At 47.1% G+C, this 25422-nt stretch overlaps 1 protein-coding gene across 1 annotated transcript in view; it reads left to right on the top strand.

The window, feature by feature from the left end:
- Positions 1 to 25422, top strand: part of neo1a (neogenin 1a) — a 291539-nt gene that overhangs the window by 52260 nt on the left and 213857 nt on the right. Inside the window, exon 2 of the mRNA XM_045708311.1 lies at positions 21729 to 22073. Coding sequence (XP_045564267.1) covers positions 21729 to 22073 — 345 coding nt within the window. The remainder of the gene's footprint in view (positions 1 to 21728; positions 22074 to 25422) is intronic.

The following is a 25422-nucleotide window of genomic DNA, read 5'->3' as shown; positions in this document are numbered from 1 at the left end:
AGATCTGTCTGACGAGGCCTGTGATTAAACTAGGAGGGGAAACAAACTTGTGCCTTCAAGAGTTTTCCACCCCTCCTTTTTCTTTTGGAGGGAAAAACATGTCTTTTCCATCTCCTAGTCTCTCTCCTTCTCCCTGAAACAACAACCAGCAAAGGAATAGGCTACTTGCAACAGTTGTAAAATCTATTTCTGTGTATGTAAATGCAAGGCTGCTTGTTGCACCAACATGCTGGACACTTTCTGTTAGCCACATTAACAACTGACGTTGATTTGTGTTGATTTGATTGGAAATGATGGACCGACCACCTTTTACACCTGGGTTTGACTGCTAATCAATGGCCCTGCCGTCAATCATCTCCACACGTGGCATTTTGAGCTCCTTGGGTCTGGTAATTAATCAATTGCATTTTTCAACCTTCCTCTTGTTTCTGTCCATTTCTGTCTTTCTTTCCTCTCATTGACTCTGTGGATTTCTTTGTTTGACTCATCTAACTTGAGGAAAAAGGTGATTGGTTTTTAGAGAAGTCAGGAAATACCGTAGCCATATCATCGACTGCTCTACTCATCTCTGGCAAGTGCAAACAGGCAGGAAACGGTTAAAGAGCCATTTTTGGAGCAGGCTTTGTGTTGCGTGGCACAGCAGAGGCAGGACTAGCCCCGGTGACTGAGGGGAGTTGGCCGGGTGCCAGCAGAGCCCCACACCACAGACAATACCCACCTGTGTTATGTCGAGGGGAGGGGGGGGTTGCTGTGTGCGCGTACGCATGAGCGCATGGTAGTTATGGCGATCTCAAACAGGCAGGATCTCCCCCTCTGTTTCCCCCCTCCCCCTCTCTCTCCGACCCCCTCATAGGCAGGGCCAGGCCTGCCTGTCAATCAACAAGTTCCAGCCTTTGTTTGGGTCATTGTGTTGGAGGCAAACTTCAAACCAAGAGAGCGATGGAGACTGGGATATAAAATGGGGTCTCTAAATTCTTCCTACCTCTAACTAAACCTGCCTCAGGCATGGAGGTTAGAGGGGAGGGAGAGAGAAGGGAGGGGGAGGGGGGTCCCTTGGGGTCTTTGTGCTCTGGTTACTGTGAAGAGCCTGTCACTGCCAGAGGGTCGCCATGGAAACGCCTGCTATTTGATTCCTACAACAATGCCAAAGCAGCCCCTCCTCCCACACACACACACACACACACACATACACACACACACACACACCAATCAACACTAACACCAACACTCTTCTAACATGCTAGTTTGTGGTTAGCTAATGGTGCAGACAGGACAGTTCTAGTTCAAACGTTCCATGATGAGTAATGCTGCCAGAAGAAAGAGATTTGCAGAGGCCCTCTGCTTTTGAAGGTGTGTGTGGTCTGAATGTGAAAGATGGGGACATGGGTATGGTTGCATGTCTGAGGCGACGTGCAGGTCGGTGTGCTTGTATCTGATGTTCAAGGCGAGAGTTTGAGAAAACATAAAGCCATAGAATGTTAGAGCTCTGCATGTCTTAGTGAGAGAGGAGAGATGCTGGAGCGGTGTTAGAGCTCTGCATGTCTTAGTGAGAGAGGAGAGATGCTGGAGCGATGTTAGAGCTCTGCATGTCTTAGTGAGAGAGGAGAGATGCTGGAGCGGTGTTAGAGCTCTGCATGTCTTAGTGAGAGAGGAGAGATGCTGGAGCGGCGACAGGATTAACACTGTTTAGCCTAGTCGGTGTCTAATACTGGTCCTGTAGCCACACACAGACAGGAGAGGGTTAGCCTTGCCTGGCAACACTGATGACCAATTAGGTCGACCTTGTAGTGTGGAGGTTCTGACTCGGATATATCACACATAATCAACTGTTGAAAATCAATCCTAATATGCAGCTAGATGTTTTAAGCTATTTTCTTCATGGTTACAGCCCCACAGCAGGTGTATGATGTCATCAGGGGATATGATATTTACCCGCTGAGCCTACTCATTTGTTCCCCACAAGATTTAATGAAACAACATTTTTAGTGGTAATTTACTCCTGTAAAAAATGGGATAAACTCATTTGAAATGCTTGTCACTGTGAATAATCAATGAAAGACAAACAAGGATGTAGAGGATGCCAAATGTTTAAGGTTTTGTATGGGTTTCCTAGAATCAGGGGGCTTTCAGGAAGTGCCATATTGGCCTCTGTCCAGTGATATCATTGGCTAACTCCCCTAGGGAGTGGCCACATGCTCTCATTTCCTAATCATCCTCTGACCCACTGATCCACAAAGGCCTGGACGGGTGAAAGCAACTCTCCTGAACTACCAATAAGCTATTACTTTCACCTGTCCTGGCCTCCTATAGACCAGTGTTCACTAGTGTGGATGTTGCTGAGAATCACTGGCACAAATACAGGAGGGATAGATGCGACATGTCTTGCGTCATAACTTGAATGGAAATTGAAACCAATTTCAACATGCAATCATCAAGTCAAATATTTCTAATGTCAAATTTAACTGTTTAGTCCTTAGGTTTCAATCCTTTGTCTGTCGCTGAAACGTTACAAGGTAAGACGTTTTGTTGATTTCATATCGTTCTCCAGCGGGTTCGGAGCTGTCTGCCGGAGCATAATGCCTATATCTTGCCCGTGCACGGCCCTGGCCGGCCAAGACGGGTCCCGTTAATATGATTGAGGATTACAGCGTCGCGTCTGCATATCAAACGAGCCAACACCAATTAGCGCCCCCACCTTTCAACACCGCAAAAACCTTGTGAGAGCTGGGATTGAGCAGAACAGAGCTCTGGTCCTGTCATAACAAAGCCTCTCCTCAGACCTAATGGACATATTCATCAGCTTTTATCAAGCCAGGACTGTGCAGGGACAATGCTCAGCTACTACCGGCAGACAGAGCTTCAGGGCTGTTGTCTTGTACATTTTAGCCTTGAAGCTAATTACGGTAGACTCGAGGCATTTGAAAACAAGACTTTTCCACGTTTTACGTTGACACCGAGTCGGGGGACTGGGGAGTTGAAAAGAATAGAAATCCGCGTGTGTGTGTGTGTGTGTAATCTTGGTCTCTCCAGCAGCAATTACCATAATCTCTGTCAGAGCAGCTCTTCTTTCCATTAGCCCCTTTGTGGCCGTCGGAGCTCATGACAGGAAACCAAATGGAGGGAGGGGGGAGGGGGAGGGGGAGGGGGGGGGGGGGGAAGTCCCACCAAATTGCTCTGTCATAGTTTTGACTCTTCCGCGCCGAGACTGAACACTCTGAACAAAAGTTCCCTCTGGATTCTTCCCATCAAAGACAGACTCTGGAGTCTACCCAGAGCCCTGTCAGAGTCAAATGAAGCCATTAATATCTTTTCTCCCGTTGCCCTGACGCTCACTCATTTCTTTAAGCGTCTCACATAGGGCCTGCCTGCCAGCCACACAGAGAACACTCCCTTTGTTCCCCTCAGAGACATATTTCAACTAATGGGATAGATCAATATTAAGAGGCTGTCTTTTTCTGTCATTGTGCAGAGACTGTGAACCGTCTCTGAGGTACAATACAGCATCAACTTCTACCGACTTTCTCAACTTAGTCCTTTTCTGTCCCGGTGAATATAGTGTCTCTCTCACACCGTTAATATGGATATAGTTTGGTAAAAATGGCATTGAACCTCCCTCCCCCCTGCTTTTTAGGAGAGGAAACTACTGAAGCTAAGCCTGTTAGAGTTTTGGGAGATCAGGAGAGAGTCCAGGAGGGGCATTACCTGCTTCTCTTGCCATCCTTCCATGTAGCTAACATAAAGATACAAAGGTAGCTAAATCAAACCGATTGAAATCGGTTGTCATTGACTGGTAAGAGATCATTATTCTGTTGAGTCCACCTGCCACCACTCTGGATTGACTCTTGATTCTCAGACCAGAAGAACACTGACATTTGATGACTTCAGCCTGATGGAGCCTGTAGGTCCAGCCTTTGGTGTGTGTGTGTGTGTGTGTGTGTGTGTGTGTGTGTGTGTGTGTGTTGTGTGTGTGTGTGTGTGTGTGTGTGTGTGTGTGTTAGGTCCATGTAACTTCAACTTGTTCTCTGTGTCATTCATGCCGACCATGTTATCACGCCTGACGACAGGCGCACTCCACCAAGTCCTGAGAGCATGTAACACCTCCACGGCCGCTCACCGCCGGCTACAGCCTCATGCTCACGTCTCTCCCCTCGCTAGCGGCTAACCTGCAGCCTGCAAGGCCAGTGTGAATAATTAAAGCATCAGTCTGATGTGATGGAGGGGAGAGCAAGGCCAGGACAGAAGCTCTCCAGTCAAGTCCTTTTTAAATATAAATACTGTTTTTGACCGCTAATAGTTTAGTTTTCCAAGGGCTTCTGATGTCTCTGCATGCTCTGGTCAGTAGGTGAAGGGTTGGTCAGGGAAATAGTTTTGAATTTGAAGTGATGTTGGTTTTTGGATAGTGATGGAGTTTAAATAGTTGCATCTTGTTTTCTAATGGCTAATCTGCATGACTGAAACATAAGTCCCCATAGAGGTGTTCTCTGTTTAACCTCTGTCAGACGCACTGATAAGAAGCCAGTCGCTTTGTCTCTCCCGCTCTCTCTCTCCCGCTTTCTCTTTCTCTCATGCTTTCTCTCCCGCTTTCTCTTTCTCTCCTGCTTTCTCTCTCCTGCTTTCTCGTCCTCTCTTTTCTCTGGCGTCAACTCGCTCTCTCCCTCTTTTTTACTCTCTCTCTGCAGATTGTGGACAGCAGCCACTTGTGTATTTATACATTCATGAGTGCTGCTGCAGCCCTGTGAAAGCACACACACGCATATGAACAGGGTGTATAAATAGGCTTGTGTAGGGGATTAGGTGGGTTCAGGGCCAGAGCGCCCTTCTGGTTTGGGATAAGGGGGAATGCAGGGAGCGGTGCTCCTTAGGGGAAGGACTGCACTGCACACAAATCATTACCGCTCATCAGCCGCTGCCACTCTGCCACTTCCTCACTGGCTTGCATGCTTCCTCACACACACTGCTTATTCAAGAGGGGCTATAGGCACCGTGCAAACTGGCTTTTCTGTAACTAGAAGGATCTGGTAATGCCCATTTGTTTGCAGTGCACATGTCACATAAACATACACACTTGCCACTTTTCTCCCTGAAAGGCCTTTTTATTTATTTATTTTTAAGCAGTTGGTGAATTCCTGGTGGGTCGGATATTTATCTTTGACCGTCTGTTTAATGAGAAGTGGAAAGTATCTCAGTTCAGACAGTTTTTTTTCTAATCATAAACCCATCAGGCTTTAAGTAAATCCCATCCATTACATCCTGTTGTTTCTGGAGACCATTGCAACATGGCTGAAAAGTATTGCCTCAGCAGAACATCAAGGCCCCTATCCAGTAGCTGTTGTTTCTGGAGACCATTGCAACATGGCTGAAAAGTATTGCCTCAGCAGAACATCAAGGCCCCTATCCAGTAGCTGTTGTTTCTGGAGACCATTGCAACATGGCTGAAAAAGTATTGCCTCAGCAGAACATCAAGGCCCCTATCCAGTAGCTGTTGTTTCTGGAGACCATTGCAACATGGCTGAAAAGTATTGCCTCAGCAGAACATCAAGGCCCCTATCCAGTAGCTGTTGTTTCTGGAGACCATTGCAACATGGCTGAAAAGTATTGCCTCAGCAGAACATCAAGGCCCCTATCCAGTAGCTGTTGTTTCTGGAGACCATTGCAACATGGCTGAAAAGTATTGCCTCAGCAGAACATCAAGGCCCCTATCCAGTAGCTGTTGTTTCTGGAGACCATTGCAACATGGCTGAAAAGTATTGCCTCAGCAGAACATCAAGGCCCCTATCCAGTAGCTGTTGTTTCTGGAGACCATTGCAACATGGCTGAAAAGTATTGCCTCAGCAGAACATCAAGGCCCCTATCCAGTAGCTGTTGTTTCTGGAGACCATTGTAACATGGCTGAAAAGTATTGCCTCAGCAGAACATCAAGGCCCCTATCCAGTAGCTGTTGTTTCTGGAGACCGTTGCAACATGGCTGAAAAGTATTGCCTCAGCAGAACATCAAGGCCCCTATCCAGTAGCTGTTGTTTCTGGAGACCATTGCAACATGGCTGAAAAAGTATTGCCTCAGCAGAACATCAAGGCCCCTATCCAGTAGCTGTCAGTAAATAATGTATGACTTCTATCTCACACAGGCTGTATGTAGCCTATTAAATACATAACCCTCATCTCTTATTGATATTATTGGATACATTATCTGGGCCTTTCTGGCTGATTTGCTGAGATTTAGGATCAAGCTCCGTGTATTCCAGGAGAGAGATTTGACTCCTGAGATGAGCTAACAATGATACGTCTCATAGCCTGTCAGTGGTGTTGAGATTTAAACTGAGGCATTTGAGTCAAATGTTACATGCTGCAGCAGGATATAGATTAATCAGCTAGCAGATAGCTTGCACTGTACACACACACACAGAGCTGGGTCATATCCAGCGGTCGACTGTTTACACACCTCGGCCTGCAGATAAGGTTGAATTTCTGTCCTCTCTGATCCAATCTGCCGGAGGACACGTCTGTGTCAAGTGCCCCTGATTCCACTTCCTGTGTTTTTGTTGTGAGAAGCACAGAGATAGTGTAGGAGAGATGGTATAGGGGAAAGAGTGCTGGAGTCTCCTCTCGTGGTGCAAATCCCTCAATCTCTGGACACAGACACGTGGCACACACACTACACAGGCATACAAGGACAGATACAGACGCTAAAAGATTTGCCTGTTGCCTTTCTGGCTGCTAGGTTCAGGAGTCTCCGTTTCTCAGCTCTTATCTCTCCCAGACTGATAAAGGGCATGTAGCTGTAATTCTCTGTGTAAACAAATGACATTGTTTTTCTTCTGCTGTGTGAGACACACACACACTATCGCACACTCATGCACTCTTACGTGCATACTCACTCACTCACTCACTCACTCACTCACTCACTCACTCACTCACTCACTCACTCACTCACTCACTCACACACAGGTGTTGCTGCTCTGTAGGCCAGTCTGATGCTCCTGAGGGCCACCCTTCCTGACTGCATTACAAAAAGCCCATTACTCTGAGTGTTGCCACATGGCTGCTCCTTTTACCTGCGATACAATCCACATTAGCATCAACAAAAGCCCTCCGAGCTCCATGTCTCACAGGCAGACAGGAGGGAGAGCACAGATAAGGCCAGGCAGTGATGAGCATTCAACCTCCCTCCCTTTAAAGGGAAGACCTGCTCGCACTGCATTGTGGGGTAGGTAATCAACAACAGGTCACATGCGCATATTTGTTTCATACCCAGTCATACCCCCCCACTACTTGCTCTCTGCTCTGTTGTTGTAGTTCCACCATGAGGCTCCTGAAGGCTCAGCTGCATAGTGCTAAAGCTACAAAAGAAAAGTCTGGTTGCTAGAGAACAAAGGGAAAAACAGAGGTGTAATGGGGAACAGAGAAGTGGGGGGGTTGACTGAGGAGAGGGGGGTGGGGCGGTTAAATGCCGGACCCGGCGAGAGAATATCATTCCAGTGCATCTCAGTGGAACAGGGAGCCCGGCTTTCAGCCTCTGAGAGTGAGATATGATCAGTACAAATAACTCCTGCTAATGACGCGGCGATCCGCTCCGATTCAGGTGCCCTTATCTCTGCATCCTAGCCTGACTTTTACACACTCAACCCTCGCTCCACATCTACACAAGTTTACTGGAAAAGGGCACCAGCCACCATTGAGCCTAAGTGTTTGTGAAAAGCTCTGGTCTGCTCAGTTGTTTGTTGGGGGCAAAGTATGAGAAGAAATGCGACTTTGACCTCTCTTTTCAAAGGGTTGTTTGGAAAGCTGATCTGAGGACAGCGATGGTATGGGATAATCTGGGTTCCTACAGGCGGGACAATGTGTGTGTTAATGTCTGGAAGAACACCTCTTGATCATGTGGCCTCTACGTGTTGCAACTCCACAATGGGCCTGGTGCAAGTACTTAAAGGGATACCTCTGGGATTTTGTTAATTTATCTACTCCCCCAGAGTCAGATGAACTTCTGGATACCATATCTTTGCCTCTGTGAAGGTAGTTTTGTGAGCCAATGCTAACTAGCGTTAACCATAGACTTCCAGTCATTGTGCTAACACTAGTTAGCAATTGCTTTAGTGTTAAGTAGCATCATCCTTCAAACTGCATGCAATGACATAAACATTTATCCACAAGTTAGTTTGACTCTGGGGAAGTAGATTTTTTGCCAAAATCCTGAAGTATCCCTTTAACCTCTACAACCCCACCTGTCGCCCCTTTATTACTGTAGCGTCCTTAAATATTACACCTTTATTACTGTAGCTTCCTAATATAGAACACCTTTATTACTGTAGCTTCCTAATATAGAACACCTTTATTACTGTAGGATCCTTATATACAACACCTGTATTACTGTAGCTTCCTAATATAGAACACCTTTATTACTGTAGGATCCTTATATACAACACCTGTATTACTGTAGCTTCCTTATATACAACACCTGTATTACTGTAGCTTCCTTATATACAACACCTGTATTACTGTAGCTTCCTTATATACAACACCTGTATTACTGTAGCTTCCTAATATACAACACCTGTATTACTGTAGCTTCCTAATATACAACACCTGTATTACTGTAGCTTGCTAATATACAACACCTGTATTACTGTAGCTTCCTAATATAAAACACCTGTATTACTGTAGCTTCCTAATATACAACACCTGTATTACTGTAGGATCCTTATATACAACACCTGTATTACTGTAGCATCCTTATATACAACACCTGTATTACTGTAGCTTCCTTATATACAACACCTGTATTACTGTAGCTTCCTTATATACAACACCTGTATTACTGTAGCTTCCTTATATACAACACCTGTATTACTGTAGGATCCTTATATACAACACCTGTATTACTGTAGCTTCCTTATATACAACACCTGTATTACTGTAGCTTCCTTATATACAACACCTGTATTACTGTAGCTTCCTTATATACAACACCTGTATTACTGTAGCTTCCTTATATACAACACCTGTATTACTGTAGCTTCCTTATATACAACACCTGTATTACTGTTACTTTCTTTATATAGAACGCCCCCCCCCTGTGAAACGGCCTGGTTATTTTAAGTTATTGGGGAGCATCCGGTTTTAAGTAAATTAGTAATAGTTCCCCCACTGCTAGTGGAAGCCTTTGATCTGTTTTGTGCTCCAGTATTAAATGGTTTCCCTCCAAATTGTCAAGAACATACAGACACTGGCTGCTCTTTTATCAGCGGCTGCTAACAGGGCTGTTCGCTAACAGGGCTGTTCGCTAGCTCCCAGGCTTTGAAGCACCTAATACTTCACTCTGAGAAGAACAAAACAGACTAAAAGATGGAGCCTAACACTTCCCCCCAGTCACTTCCCATTTGTAGGTCCCTTAGTTCATCTCTGCAACTCTTCAATGGGATCGGGAGAGGCGTAGGTCGAAAGGTCATGAGTCCTCTGAAACATGACCCGCCTAGCCGACTACTTCTTATCAGTAGTGGGCCAATTGTGTGCCATCCTGTGGGGCTCCCGGTCGGTTGTGACACAGCCTGGGATCGAACCCCAGGCTATAGTGGTGCTTCTGACCGCTGCGCCACCTAGGACCCCTAACCCTTCGCACGTCCTGTGCTACTTTGTAAGACGAGGAGAAAGCAACCTTATCTTTTTTAGGGGTGACGTGAAATTGAAATGGTGAAGGCTCTGTACCTCTTCTCAAAGGATGTGTTCATTTGAAGTGAGTTGGAGATGGGTGGGTGTGATCATGGAGGAAGAGTTTTTCTTTTACATTGTATTTTGAGTTCAGTTGCAAGTGAGGGATTATGAAGGTGTTTCCGTTGTTGGTGACATGAAAGGGCTAGGCTGTATAGCATCGAAGTATTTCTAGACTTTTATTGAAGAAAAGTTGATTCCAGTTCATTACTCTTTTCATGCAACATTAATGAATCTCGTCTAGTTGCGTTTGTCACCGTATTTTGACGGTGAAACCGTTTCGACATTGTAAATTCAATAAGGCATTAATATTGAAAACAAACGTTAACGACTTGACAATGGAAAATTCTGTTTTATTTCAACTTGTTGAAATTACTGGACTTTGTACACTGTATATTAACAAGGAGTGGAATTAGGATAGTTTTTGTGTCTGGGTGGATAATTGGCATAATTGTAGTTTTTGCCAAGGATTACTGGGAAGACTAGACGACACAGGTCCGCTCTGCGGAAACAGAGGTTGGGTTGAGCAGGGTGAGTTACTGCAGGAAACTCGTACTTTCCCCTCTGGCTGTTCACACCAATGCTGCAACTGGCCACCACTTCCATTCCGGAGTATTATGGTTAAAGCTTCCCTTAAGTTTCAGAGGACGGGCCAGAATGTACCAAACTATAGCACCGAGGAACAATTGGCGGAAACCCAGTCTGAAATCCAATGCTGACAAATTGCCTGGTGGTTGACTTTGCAAAGCATACTGGACTGTATAGATTTTTTCCTCTTTGTGTATGATTGTGAAAGAGCAGAGGCAAAGAGAATGCAATATTGTGTTTAATTAAATAATTCATAGGATATCTCATAACAGGCACATAATGTTCCTTGGTATTGAGAGAAATAGTCAAGATAAATGTTTTTTCCTTTGTCATCTATGGTTGTTCTGGGGGAGAGGAGAAACTCTGCCCCAGTATGTGGACCCCTCTTCCTGGCCAAGTGCTCTCGATGCCCAGCACATACTTTATGGTTTTATCATCCTACTATCACCAAGCTCATGAAAAGGAAATCACGTGATCTGAGAAAAGCAATTTTCATGATTTATTCCAGGAAAGCTACACATTTCCCAAATCTCTATGGAAATTAGGCCTATCTGCCAACACATAATTGCTGTTTTGCACCTTAATGGCAAAATGTCCAACATTTGTACCGACGTTCAGGAGTATCCTACATTGGATATTTGTTTGTTTGCAAGTGACGACTAAACTGCATTGCATTGTTTAGGCCGATCAGGTTGGTTCTCATCTGAGGTGTCTGTTATTGGGGGTTTAACCAAAAGGAGAAGCTCTCGGTCTGTAGAAGCTCTGCCGACCCATACGGTAACCGGAGGAGAATAAAACGGATCAGGGCTGTCGATTGGCCCTTCCAGCCGACAGGTTAATGAATGGAGAGGGCAGATCTGAAGGTAGTCACGCTGAGCAGGCCTGCAGCGATAGGCCTGTAGTTCAGACCTGTCACCACGTCAGACAGAGCCACTACCCTCCACACCCCCTCGCCCCCCCACTGAGTCTGCTACTCTCAGCCCTGAAGGATACCCTTTATTTATTCATCCAGTTGGTTCTTTCACGCGGGGCCACCTTGGGGCAAATTTAATTGTGCACCGTCTGGGCTTTCGTTTCTCTCGGTCTCTGTCTCTCACAATGGATCTCTTTGAATGGCACTTCACTTCCAAAAAGGTTAGGAAAACAATGAATTCCCACCTTGTCCGTCTTGCATTTGTTGAAGATGTAACAATACCTTTGCCTGATGACGTTGTCTGGGGCTGGTTAAAAAAGCCCTGTTCTGTCGTCGTCTGACAGCTTGTCCCAGAGTTCTCCTTTTAATATGACATTTTTTTTAAACCAGAAAATAGAGGATAATTGCGTCTGTTACCATAGTACTCTTGATTCGGAGGTTAGGAGGTCATGGCTGTAGCAGTAATATTAAAGTAGTCGTTTTTGTAGTCTTTCTGTTGTAAGGGTTGTCAGACTCTTACACACCAGGCCTTGTTCAATCGAAAGTACCCCTGCTCTGTTTTTGAGGCTCATGGTTGTCACTAACCTGTCCTTCAGAATTTCGTAGTGGGCCCACTGTGATGGCTGAGGAACCAGAGGAAGAATGAGGCTTATTCAGGGTGGTTAATTAGCTTGTCCAGTGGAGGTGAGAGGTGCTTCAGTCAGAGGGATGAGCCCGTTGTTTGAAATTAACAGGATACCCCAGGGATTTGCTATCTGGGTGAGGCAGATTCACCTAATCCTGCCAACAGCAGAGTCTTCTCTCTCTCCTCTCGCTTTCGCTCTCTACACCACACTTTTTTTATTTTCACTCTCCTCACACACGCCCAGACTCTCTCCTCTACTGCTGCACACAGTCATCAAACACCTTTGTGTCCACCTCACTTCATTGACTAGCTCCTATAGCCAGAGGGGGAATCCTCTTCCAGCACTGCTAGAAATGCGTCCTAGTCCGGCCGAGACCAGGACCCGCCGCGCGTCCACATGCTTGTTGTCATCCCTGCTGCTCCCCAGATAAATTGACCTTGTATACTGGGATTTACAACACCTCAGGCTAAAAACTGCAAATGAAAAGATTAGTTTATTCATCATCAAACTAGTCTTGAAACAATACATGTTGATCAAAATACTGTATAGTTAGCGTATAGTGGACCCAATTGTAGCACTGTTAAAGACACTGGTTTCCTGAGCCATGTCCCACTTTTTGTCTCATAGTGTTCTCTGTAGTGGATTGTCTTCATTGGATTAAAATCTTCCTGTTAAATCTTTTTTTTCCTGCACTGTTATTGAAGCACAGCTGATGTAGTCACTGTGACCAGAGGCCAGAAAGCCAACCAGTAGTGCTTTCAAACCGCCGGGGTCTGGGGGTTTGCTGCTTTTTGCCTGTAGGCAGGATGACAGAGCACCGCGAGCAGCGAGAATTGGATCCTTCCTTTCAATCTGCCAGCTGAGCCGGTGCCAACCAAGGCAGTAAAGCTGGTGTGGCCGGGCATACCAATCATTTTGTCCAGTCTTTTTATTGCTTGGCCTCCCCCACCCCTCAACAGCTATCAGAACATCCAGCTGGATCCAACGGTCAACGGGTTACATCCCCGGTCCCTAACAGGCAGGCCTGGCATTGTTCCTGTCAGAGGGTTCACAGGGAAGGAAACTAAAATGGGCACACTATAGCTCCTTGAGAAGCGCTGGAGGACAGGAAAGAGCATCCCGTACGGCAACAGTGGACATCAATTCCATTTCTGTCCCTTTTCTTGTATTTAGGGAATTTCATAATTTTGCTGATGGCAAATACTCCCCACCGTGTAGTTATCTCTGCGTGGAAGACTTCAATAAAAACATTTTTTAAACTAGGCAAGTCAGTTAAGAACCAACTGTTATTTGACGGCCTAACAAAAGGCCTACTGCAGGGACGGGGATGAGATTAAAATAAATATAGGACAAAACGCACATCACGGCAAGAGGCAACACTACATAAAGAGACCTAAGATGACAACATAGCATGGCAGCAACACATGGCAGCAGGCCAGCAGCACAACATGGTAGCAGGACAAAACATGGTACAAACATTATTGGACACAGCCAACAGCCCAAATGGCAAGAAGGTTGAGACAACAATACATCACGCGAAGCAGCCACAACTGTCAGTTAGTGTTCATGATTGAGTCTTTTAATGAAGAGATCCAGTTTCAGTGTTTTTTGCAGCTCGTTCCAGTCACTAGCTACAGCGAATTGAAAAGAGGAGCGACCCAGGGATGTGTGTGCTTTGGGGACCTTTAACAGAATGTGGCTGGCAGAACGGCTGTTGTATGTGGAGGATGAGGGCTGTAGTAGATATCTCAGATAGGGGGGAGTGAGGCCTAAGAGGGTTTTTATAAATGAGCATCAACCAGTGGGTCTTGCGACGGGTAAACAGAGATGACCAGTTTACAGAGGAGTATAGAGTGCAGTGATGTGTCCTAAACGGAGCATTGGTGGCAAATCTGATGGCCGAATGGTAAAGAACATCTAGCCGCTCGAGAGCACCCTTACCTACCAATCTATAAATGATGTCTCCGTAATCTAGCATGGGTAGGATGGTCATCTGAATCAGGGTTAGTTTGGCAGCTGGGGTGAAAGAGGAGCGATTACGATAGAGGAAACCAAGTCTAGATTTAACTTTAGCCTGCAGCTTTGATATGGGCTGAGAGAAGGACAGTGTGCCATCTAGTCATACTCCCAAGTACTTGTATGAGGTGACTACCTCAAGGTCTAAACACTGAGGTAGTAATCACGTTGGTGGGGAGAGGGGCATTCTTCACACACTTGAGGTGTGTGGCTGTTTTGTGTCCAGTGAGTTGGGGGGTAATCTAATGTGGCAGGTTTAAAATATTTTGTTCATGAGACTTCTCTCATTTTATCCATTGTCACAGCTACAGCTCTACCCTCGTAATAAAACATGTTTTTCACTCATCTCTTATTGACAGAACTTCTATCTAGTCAGTCAGTGAATACACGTGAATGTCAGGCTGTTGTTAATCGTCTGTTAGTCATCTGCACCACAGGTTTTATAGAGGACGGGTCTGTTGTCTATTTCCATGACAGTTACTCAACTACCAACTACTCTATATAGCCACACATCTAAGCGTTTGTTCGCTCGCTCGCTGTTACGGGAATTAAGTTATCAATGTTCTTAAACCGAACTTCAATTTAACTACTCAGTTTGTATACCAGGTGTAAGGTTCCGGCTGAAAGAAACAGACCGAGACCCAGCTAACAATGGTCAGAACGTTTATTGACGAGAGCTCTAAAATCCATACAATGCACACAGCCTTTTATATTAACACACACACACACACACACAAATGAACTTAAATCAGTAGAGAACTCCACCCCGCTTTAGGCGGCTGTATTTTTCCACAGTACAGATACATTCATTATCAAACCTTGCAACCTGTCTTCTAATCTCCTGCCAGCTAAGCCGTTCTCAGGCCGTTGTTTCTCTCCCTAATTTAGGGAGGCCTCTTCTCCTGTTCCTTTCCCAAGGTCGTCTTATCAACTCTGCCCTGCTCATTTTGAAGTAGTAACATTGTCCTAGTGTTAAAAATCTACTCACACACAGCATTGGATTATAGTCTTTAACTCCTTATTATAGCCTTATAATTTCTAATACATTTCAACAGGTTATATGGTTTCTGAGTGAAATCATTTAGTCAAACCTTTAATCATATAATTTCCATTACACTCGCTCATAGAGAACCTTTTTTTAAATTGTTGTATTTTTTGAAACAGACATTTTGATTTCAATGGACATCCAATTCAGTCTGAGGAGCTATTAGCTGTACCACTACCCTCCTGCTGGAATGACAAACCCTCCCCCCTCATAGGTTTGCTCTCCAGATCACTGTTATTTCCCCGACGTGTTTCCTGGTGACAGATGGGCTTGAAAACGAGTGGGATGGAGAGATGAAGGGGAGTCTGAAGAGAGAGGCAGACAGTATGGAGGTGGCCAGACATGAAAGAGAGAGAGAGAGAGGGAGAGAGAAGAGAGTGGGGGAGAGAGAGAGAGGGGCATTTCCAGCCTGACTAAAGAGACTTTGACACAGTGGGCGGAGGGACAAAGAGGGAAGAGGGAGGAAGGTGTAGAGATATAGAAAGAGACGAGAAAGAAGAAACTGACTTCTGTTTATCTGTAGCAGCAGACTTTTCTCCTCTCTTATTACCAGGCATATTTCACATCTATATTCACCAGTCCTTACTGTTATAAAGGATGTTTTCTTGGAGTGTGTTAATTCAGCTGAAGGTCAGTGTGCTGACTCAATAAAGCAATACCATGGGGCGGATATTTGATGCTAACAAAGGGCAGTGTGAGAACTGTCAAACCTCGTACCAACTATCTGTACAGTATACCAGCCATTGAACTAGACTTCTATTTTATTGGTACAAATACTCAGTCTGTGTTTTTTTTAGCTTCTACGGAAAATCCTTCCAAAACTGAGACGAGGAGGGTCTTTGTGGAAGATGTTAGGTTTGAGAACTTTCTCTCCTCTCTCACCCTCTGTCTCTCAGGAAATTCAATTCAAAGGGCTTTATTGGTAAGGGAAATATGTTTACATTGCCCAAGAAAATGGAATAGACCATAAACAAAAGGGAATTGTAAAAGAGAAACATTAGTAAACATTACACTCACAAAAGTTTTAAAAGAATCTAGACATTTTGAAATGTTATATTATTGGCTATGTACAGTGTTGTAACAATGAGCAAGTAAGTAATTGAAGTATGAAAGGGAACGGTCTGTTCAGGCTCAAGGATGGCGCTGTTAGTGGTCTGTTCAATATGTCTCCACCAGTTGGCAGGGTGGGGGAAGGAGGGGGGAAGGAAGCTTCCTGCTGGGGGGCTAGGGGGACAGGGGGTCTTTGTGTGGCGGGTTAGACTCTGGTTTTCTCTTTGGATTTCGACATGACTTTGAGAGGTTCACCTTGGTAGCTGCTGATAAGTATGAAACGTTATCTGTTCTGTCAAGAATTTTCATCAGAGTCCTATATTCCATTTTTCATTATTCAACCAGGCATTGATGCTGTTTGATGCGACTAAGCCCACCGTTGATATGAGCAGATCCTCTCCATGTTAAACAGCCTCTACGTAGATTCCCCATCCTTGAGCTGATTAGTGTCACTTTAACTGACGTGACTTTGTGCCATCAAGGTCCTTCAGTTACCTTGCAAAAGCCCAACCAAAACACTCAGAATGCACTTCTTCAGCTACTCTGAGAAGTGCACTTATATCCTTACATTATCCTGTGAACACCGTGCATGCGCAAGCACACACTCTCACTTTCCCAGCCTTGTATTGTCCCTGAAAGCCTTTCTCAAACAGCAGCATACAAGCATTTTTCAGCATTGGCACAGTAGTAATGTAGCACATCCGTCGGTGTGAATCCACTCCTCTCCCATTCACCCGGCTCGGGGAGAAAGGGGTGCCTATCAGGACACTGCCGTAAGCTGCGCTTCCAATCTCAAACCCTTTCTGACTGCCGAGTAAAGTGGATTTCGGAAGCGGCGGGACCGAGGTAACAGCCCATACTTATCAAGCAGACAACCTAATTTTCTCCCCTCTGCTCCCGTCTCGGCCAGGGCTGCAGACAGACCATGTTTTCAAGACAAACGGTGGGCCCCACAACGCAGGGCAGAAGAGATTAGACCTCGCTCCCTGTAATGCGGTTTCTTTCTGACACTTCCCATCCCTGCCCATAACACTCCCTCCCCTCTGTAACTCCGCGAAATGAAACTATTTCAGCACAGAACTATTTCAGGGCCCAATGAAGCCCTGGCATTACGATTGGTTGTTGTCCATAGACATTGGAAGAGTATATACGTTTGTTGTTCACTAGCTTCTCTCTGTGTTCTCAATTAAACAATGGAGGAATAGTCTATCTGTGGATTAAAATAACACAACTCTCTTCACTGGAAGAAACACATTATTTGACTTTGTTTGCAACTCAGACATGAGGAAAGTGTTGCATCTTTTTGGCAACGACAAGTTCAGTAGTGTGTGCAACTCTCTTCTCTTTTCACAGGTATTCCTTTGGGATGCAGTTATGTAAGCCAAAGTTAAGTTTGCCTCGGGTTGTCAAAGATTGAGACTTTTCTCTTGTAAAAGTTTTGACGGTAGAGGTGCCTTTTTGTGTAGTTTCAAATGGAGTTTGTTGGCCTTGTTGGTAGAGCGCTCCTCCTGGCTGAGATGATTTTGTCCTCGAGACTCTTCTTCTTTCCCTACTTAACCCCACAGGGTCTTCCTCTCCTACATCTAACTGCTTCTTAATCACTCTGTTGTCTGGCTGTAGACTGCGCGGCCTCCCTGGTTTTGTTGGACAAAGATGTATATATTATCACAAACATTCATCCACTATTTTATAGCACTGTAGCACTTTCCAAATGTAAAACTGCTGTTGTCTACTCTGCTATTCATTGGGAGATAAAAGATTAAACAAGCCCAATTCTATCTGGTGTTTGGATTTGTAGTGTTGTTTCTCAAACATTTGCTCATTAACCTTTAATGATAACCAAAAAACACTGAAATTCTGGCTGCACTGTAAATAGGATTTTAAAGTTGGGGCTGAAAAAATGCTTAAGGCTCAGGTCTATTCCGGTCTCATAGCTGTTTGTGCTGTGTTGTAATCCCTATGGGTCTCAATAAGGGTGTACTGTAGATAGTTGTAAAATGTTGTTCACCCTAAGCACTGTGGTAATAGCAGGAACATACACACATTGTAAACCAAACAAAAGGATGCAGAATCAGGATGTTTATAATGGGGGGGCTGATGGAATTCCTCTGACATTTCCAAACCTGGTTTATGTATTTTGTTTATAGTGAAGCGCTCAGTGTCAGCACAGTGCACTGGCTCTGTGATAAACTGGCTTGCAAATATCAGCTCAGTGCAGATGCAACTACAAAGACTATTTTCATCACCTGGATTTACCTCGCTTCAAGCCAGCCACGTGATCCACTGATAGGCGTCCATCCACCGCTGCCAGGCTAGCCACAGAGCAGGGCACTATTGTGTAGGGAGCTAGCCACCGAGCAGGGCGCTATTGTGTAGGGAGCTAGCCACCGAGCAGGGCGCTATTGTGTAGGGAGCTAGCCACCGAGCAGGGCGCTATTGTGTAGGGAGCTAGCCACCGAGCAGGGCGCTATTGTGTAGGGAGCTAGCCACCGAGCAGGGCGCTATTTGTGTAGGGAGCTAGCCACCGAGCAGGGCGCTATTTGTGTAGGGAGCTAGCCACCGGGCAGGGCGCTATTGTGTAGGGAGCTAGCCACCGAGCAGGGCGCTATTGTGTAGGGAGCTAGCCACCGAGCAGGGCGCTATTGTGTAGGGAGCTAGCCACCGAGCAGGGCGCTATTGTGTAGGGAGCTAGCCACAGAGCAGGGCGCTATTGTGTAGGGAGCTAGCCACTGAGCAGGGAGCTATTGTGTAGGGAGCTAGCCACCGAACAGGGCGCTATTGTGTAGGGAGCTAGCCACCGAACAGGGCGCTATTGTGTAGGGAGCTAGCCACTGAGCAGGGAGCTATTGTGTAGGGAGCTAGCCACCGAGCAGGGCGCTATTGTGTAGGGAGCTAGCCACCGAACAGGGCGCTATTGTGTAGGGAGCTAGCCACTGAGCAGGGAGCTATTGTGTAGGGAGCTAGCCACCGAGCAGTGATGAGGTTTGTTTTAACTGTATTGCTCCAGCCTCTGCATCAGCAGAGCGTTGGCCACGAGATGAATGACCCTGAATTGAGTGTGTCAAAGGAAGAGAGGCAGCTGTGCTCCAGCCCCACTCCAGTCACTTTGCTCTGCTGACTAAGGATGTTGTGTGTCTGCGCTTTAAAGCATATGGTCAGCCAATTTGACACCATCGCCCTTAGAAAAAGCCTCGGCTGAGCCCTCTCTCTTCCACTGCTCCTGCTTGAAAGCTGCTAAAGGCGGTCATTTTGTCTCAAACGGTGTGATTTGGACCCCCAGAGCCCAGCTTCCCCAACTGTTCCAACAGCAGCTGAAGACGGAGATGATTAAGCGTGTGATTGTGCTCGAGGCCTGCTGGAGAGGACAAGTCCCATTGCAGTAGCTCCACACAGGTCTCTCTCCATCTGTCTCACCAGCCTACATAGAAATCCACAGCCTGCTGTTGTGCCACAGTCACAGGCCTGCCCATTATAGACACACGGGTCCATTAGACCTATTGATGTGGTGTGATCAACCACTTGCTACAGTTTAAGGAGCTTTTAAGACCACTGTCTCCATATATGTTATGATGGAACATGTGTAGCTCCTTTCAGGAAGTTAACTATTTTGCTTTCCATAGTTTCTCCCTAATGGTCTTTCTAAGCGAAGAGATCCTGTCTTAATACTTAAAATAAATGGAAAAGAGAGAGCAAGACGGAAAGACGGGGCCAGTTTCATCTTATCTGTTGTCTCTAGCTTGTGAGGTGTGGAAATTGCAATGTGTTGCTTGTCCTATGTTGCTCTGCGTGCTACGCGTTGCTCGCTCTGCGTGCTACGCGTTGCTCGCTCTGTCTGCGTGCTACGCGTTGCTCGCTCTGTCTGCGTGCTACGCGTTGCTCGCTCTGTCTGCGTGCTACGCGTTGCTCGCTCTGTCTGCGTGCTACGCGTTGCTCGCTCTGTCTGCGTGCTACGCGCTGCTCGCTCTGTCTGCGTGCTACGCGCTGCTCGCTCTGTCTGCGTGCTACGCGCTGCTCGCTCTGTCTGCGTGCTACGCGCTGCTCGCTCTGTCTGCGTGCTACGCGCTGCTCGCTCTGTCTGCGTGCTACGCGCTGCTCGCTCTGTCTGCGTGCTACGCGCTGCTCGCTCTGTCTGCGTGCTACGCGCTGCTCGCTCTGTCTGCGTGCTACGCGCTGCTTGTCCTATGTTGCTCTGCATGTGTTCACTGCTCATTGTTTAAAAAAAATGTTTTACCCCTTTTTCTCCACAACTTCGTGATATCCAATTGGTAGTTAGTCTTGCGTCCACCGAAACACAACCTGCCAAGCTGCACTGCTTCTTGACACAATGCTCACTTAACCCGGTAACCAGCCATACCAATGTTTTGGAGGAAACACTGTACACCTGGCGACCGTGTCAGCGTGCATTGCGTCCGGCCTGCCACAGGAGTCGCTTGAGCGCGATGGGACAAACTCTCCCCTAACCCAGGCGACGCTGGGCCAATTGTGCGCCGCCTCATGGGTCTCCCGGTTGCGGCCGGCTGCAACACAGCCTGGGATCGAACCAGGATCTGTAGTGACGCAGCTAGCACTGCATAGCAGTGCCTCAGACCGCAGTGCCACTTGGGAGGCCCTCACTGGTCACTCACTGGTCATTGTTTGTCTATTATAACCTGCCCAGGGACTGCTGTTGAAAGTTAGCCGCCTGGCTAAAACAGTCACTTTTACTGAAATGTTTATTTAATGTGCACTGTCCCTATAAAAATGAACTCAAGTCAACAGAAGATACTATTTTATTTTGTTTGTTTAGGGTTACCTGGCTGCAGTGAAGGGGACTGAGCGGCCATATTGCCTCTAATGAATAACATGTATAATTTCTCCATGGGAACGCACCGTGCGACGGGGCAACTGGCGCTTTGAGATAGAGAAATGACCCCCAGAAGATAAATGGTAGAACTGATGCTGCGATCACGCCACACACCTGGCAACTCTCCCTCTCTCGCTTTTTATCCATCTCCCTCTGTCTCTGTCTACCTCTCTCCTTTCCTCCTCTCCTGAGATGTCACCTCCTTGGAACGGAACAGGCATCATTTAAACTACATTTAACATGCAGCCACTTATTTTAATGCTGTTCGTTGTGTTATTAAAACTGGCTTCAGAACCCTTTAATTATTCTGTTTCTCACCCCTGCAGAACTGATAATTGGGGGTATTTATCTAAACAATACCACTGTGACTCTGGGTGAATGTCTGAATTATGCATGAGGTTAAATGCAGAGCAATTGTTGTCAGGTTTACCATTACGCAGGGATAAATGGCTGGAAGAAAGCGTAACAACACCTTCCTTTCCCTTCTCATCAAGCACTTTTGTAGGGAGGGGACTTAGGAACAGGATAAGATTTGTCTCTGCCTTGCCTCTTGCCAGTGAATTCTTGTGGGCTGGTTTTGGCTGTGGTTTGTTGTGAACTAGCAGGAAGACATTTTGTACTGAATTTGACATTGAATAGTTTGTGTTCATATCTGTTTTGTGCTGTCTGTTTTAAGCTTTAGTTATGAATATAGAATGTATGAGTCAGTAATTGGGTTTTGTGAGTCGTTGATGGTTTTGAAATGTGACTTAACGCATAGTGATTTGATTGAAGTGGAATGGCAGGTGAACAGTTGTCACAGACTGAATCTAAATGAAAATACATGAGTTTCTGTGCTAGGGCCGATACGGTTTTACTTCCTGTCAAAGGCTGTTCAAGTCAACAAGAACGTACTGCCATTGTTTAATTACAACTAACGAACTTCAATCCCTCTCTCCTCTCCAGGCACGGCGGCGCGGCCCTTCAGCCCCTTCTGGTTCTCGGTGGAGCCGTGGGACACACTGGCCGTGAGAGGTGCCCCGGCACTGCTCAACTGCTCAGCGCACAGCGGGGACCCTGCCTCGGAGCCCACTGCGCCCCAGGCCCGTGTGGAGTGGAAGAAGGATGGAACCTTCCTGAGCCTGGCGCCAGACGACGGGCGGCGGCGTGTTCTCCCTGACGGCTCGCTGCTCATCTCTAGCGTGGTGCACTCCAAGCACAACAAGCCCGACGAGGGAATGTACCAGTGTGTGGCCACCATCGACAGCCTGGGAACCATTGCCAGCCGCACCGCCCGCCTCACCGTGGCAGGTAGGACCCATACACAGAACATATATAATACTGGGTTCTATTTCATTCTCTGGGTGAGACTGAGGAGGGACAGAGGGAGTTGAAAGGCAGCAATAAATAATGTATGTAATGAGTGAGAAATAGATGACAGAAAAGAGGGACTGGCATACAGTGTAAATGAAAGTGTTCACTAATTGATCCAGGCTGACCACATTACCTGTCCTAAGAACACAGCATGCCCTGAGAAAAGGCCTCTGTTGTGAAACTCTGTTGTCCAACTGTGGTATTGGTGCTTATTTTTCAGTATATTTTCAATATATGTTGCTGCACTGTCAAAAACATGAGGGGGTCTGGTTGTATGTCGCTGTGGGCTCTGCGAGCCACAGGGCTGTACAATGTGACCTTGTTTCATTTGGGTGAGAGAGCTGAGCAGAGCAGCGGGGATTATTAGGTGTTTGAGCTGGGTCTTGCCCCGAAATTCAATTTGCAGGCGGAGGAGCGCAGGAATGCAATTATGTTCTCCCTCAGCCCTGTTATGTTGGAGAGGGGGTGTGGATGACTGGAGAGGGCCTTCATCTTAGACTCCGCCAGAGTAGCCTTCTCAGGTGTGGGTGTGAAGTCACTCTTACGGTCTATCTTTGACTGCATGTGTTATCATAACCTTTTGGAGCTAATGAGCTCGTCTTGTCAGTCGTTGAAGAGAGCGGACGACCATTGCCCCATAGAAAAACGGATGTACTACAGCAGTGTTTCCCTACCAGGGGTACCTGTCCTAGCCACAGGGGATACTAGGACCCCTGGGGGTGCCTATCCTAGCCACAGGGGATACTAGGACCCCTGGGGGTGCCTATCCTAGCCACAGGGGATACTAGGACCCCTGGGGGTGCCTATCCTAGCCACAGGGGATACTAGGACCCCTGGGGGCGCCTGTCCTAGCCACAGGGGATACTAGGACCCCTGGGGGTGCCTGTCCTAGCCACAGGGGATACTAGGACCCCTGGGGGTGCCTGTCCTAGCCACAGGGGATACTAGGACCCCTGGGGGTGCCTGTCCTAGCCACAGGGATACTAGGACCCCTGGGGGTGCCTGTCCTAGCCACAGGGGATACTAGGACCCCTGGGGGTGTCTGTCCTAGCCACAGGGGATACTAGGACCCCTGGGGGTGCCTGTCCTAGCCACAGGGGATACTAGGACCCCTGGGGGTGCCTGTCCTAGCCACAGGGGATACTAGGACCCCTGGGGGTGCCTGTCCTAGCCACAGGGGATACTAGGACCCCTGGGGGTGCCTGTCCTAGCCACAGGGGATACTAGGACCCCTGGGGGTGCCTGTCCTAGCCACAGGGGATACTAGGACCCCTGGGGGTGCCTGTCCTAGCCACAGGGGATACTAGGACCCCTGGGGGTGCCTGTCCTAGCCACAGGGGATACTAGGACCCCTGGGGGTGCCTGTCCCTAGCCACAGGGGATACTAGGACCCCTTGGGGTGTCTGTCCTAGCCACAGGGGATACTAGGACCCCTGGGGCTGTCTGTCCTAGCCACAGGGGATACTAGGACCCCTGGGGGTGTCTGTCCTAGCCACAGGGGATACTAGGACCCCTGGGGCTGTCTGTCCTAGCCACAGGGGATACTAGGACCCCTGGGGCTGTCTGTCCTAGCCACAGGGGATACTAGGACCCCTGGGGCTGTCTGTCCTAGCCACAGGGGATACTAGGACCCCTGGGGCTGTCTGTCCTAGCCACAGGGGATACTAGGACCCCTGGGGGTGTCTGTCCTAGCCACAGGGGATACTAGGACCCCTGGGGTGTACCTGGCCTATCCTCAGGGGATACTAGGACCCCTGGGGGTGCCTGGCCTATCCTCAGGGACTACTAGAACCCCTGGGGGTGCTTGGCCTATCCAATGGGGGTGCTTGGGCTATCCACAGGGGGTTCTTCAGGGGTACTCAAGTCAGAGAAGAATTCAGTTGGTGCTACAGTAACTGAAAAAGGTTGAACCACTGTACTACATTACCCATCATTCCATGTGGAACATTTCCTGTTTTATCACAGTGAAGACTGTTCCACCTAGTGTCTGTTTTACCTAGTGTCGGTCAAAGGTTGCTTTCTAATCTATACTGCTGAAAAGAGGCTACCTGAAAGCATTCCTTCCTTGATGGTTTTAGCCTATAGAATTAGCCGCTCAGATCCAATGAAACATGCATGATATGTCATTGTCTTTAGGCCTTTCAATGTTAACACTGTGATGCGATGGGACACACAATATACGATGGCTTCAGACGACTTGACATCGTTTGCAGCCCACTGGAGGTCCACAGCTATCCCCCAACCCCACCCCACTCGATCACATGGACTGACCCGACACTATCATCATGGGAAATCTCCTATCAGGTCACACTGCCGCATCAAAATAATCTACCTCAACAGAGAACAAGCTTCATTGTTTGTGTGTGTGTTTGTGTGTGTGTGTGTGTATATGTATGAGAGCGAGCGAGAGGTGTCAGTTTGAATCTGTGTGTGTGAGAGCGCGCACGTCTGCGCATGTTCGTGTGTGTGTGTGGCTTCATGGTATCTAGTGGAGTCTGACTCTGTACAGCCGTCCATCAATCTGTGTCAGTGTGGTCAGTGCATGTTTTATGTAAATAGCAGCACTCTGAGGGAAGGGCCTGGGATCAGGTCCTGCTATAAAATTATACAACCACAGAGTCAATGAGATTCACCCGGGTCAACTGTTATGGGATTCAGGATTTATATCAATTTTACAAACGCATAGAGCTGGTCTACATCTGCTACTAGTCCTTAGAGGCATAGAGCTGGTCTACATCTCCTACTAGTCCTTAGAGGCATAGAGCTGGTCTACATCTCCTACTAGTCCTTAGAGGCATAGAGCTGGTCTACATCTCCTACTAGTCCTTAGAGGCATAGAGCTGGTCTACATCTGCTACTTGTCCTTAGACGCATAGAGCTGGTCTACATCTCCTACTTGTCCTTAGACGCATAGAGCTGGGCTACATCTCCTACTTGTCCTTAGAGGCATAGAGCTGGTCTACATCTCCTACTTGTCCTTAGACGCATAGAGCTGGTCTACATCTCCTACTAGTCCTTAGAGGCATAGAGCTGGGCTACATCTCCTACTAGTCCTTAGAGGCATAGAGCTGGTCTACATCTCCTACTTGTCCTTAGAGGCATAGAGCTGGTCTACATCTCCTACTTGTCCTTAGAGGCATAGAGCTGGTCTACATTTCCTACTTGTCCTTAGAGGCATAGAGCTGGGCTACATCTCCTACTTGTCCTTAGCATAGAGCTGTTTCTAAACTCTTCTACATTAATGTGGATACTACCATGATTACGGATAATCCTGAATGAATCGTGG

The sequence above is a fragment of the Salmo salar genome, chromosome ssa26, assembly GCF_905237065.1.
Source record: "Salmo salar chromosome ssa26, Ssal_v3.1, whole genome shotgun sequence".
NCBI lineage: Eukaryota > Metazoa > Chordata > Actinopteri > Salmoniformes > Salmonidae > Salmo > Salmo salar.
Note: the sequence above shows the minus strand (reverse complement) of the source record. Positions and strands in the feature narration are given on the sequence as shown.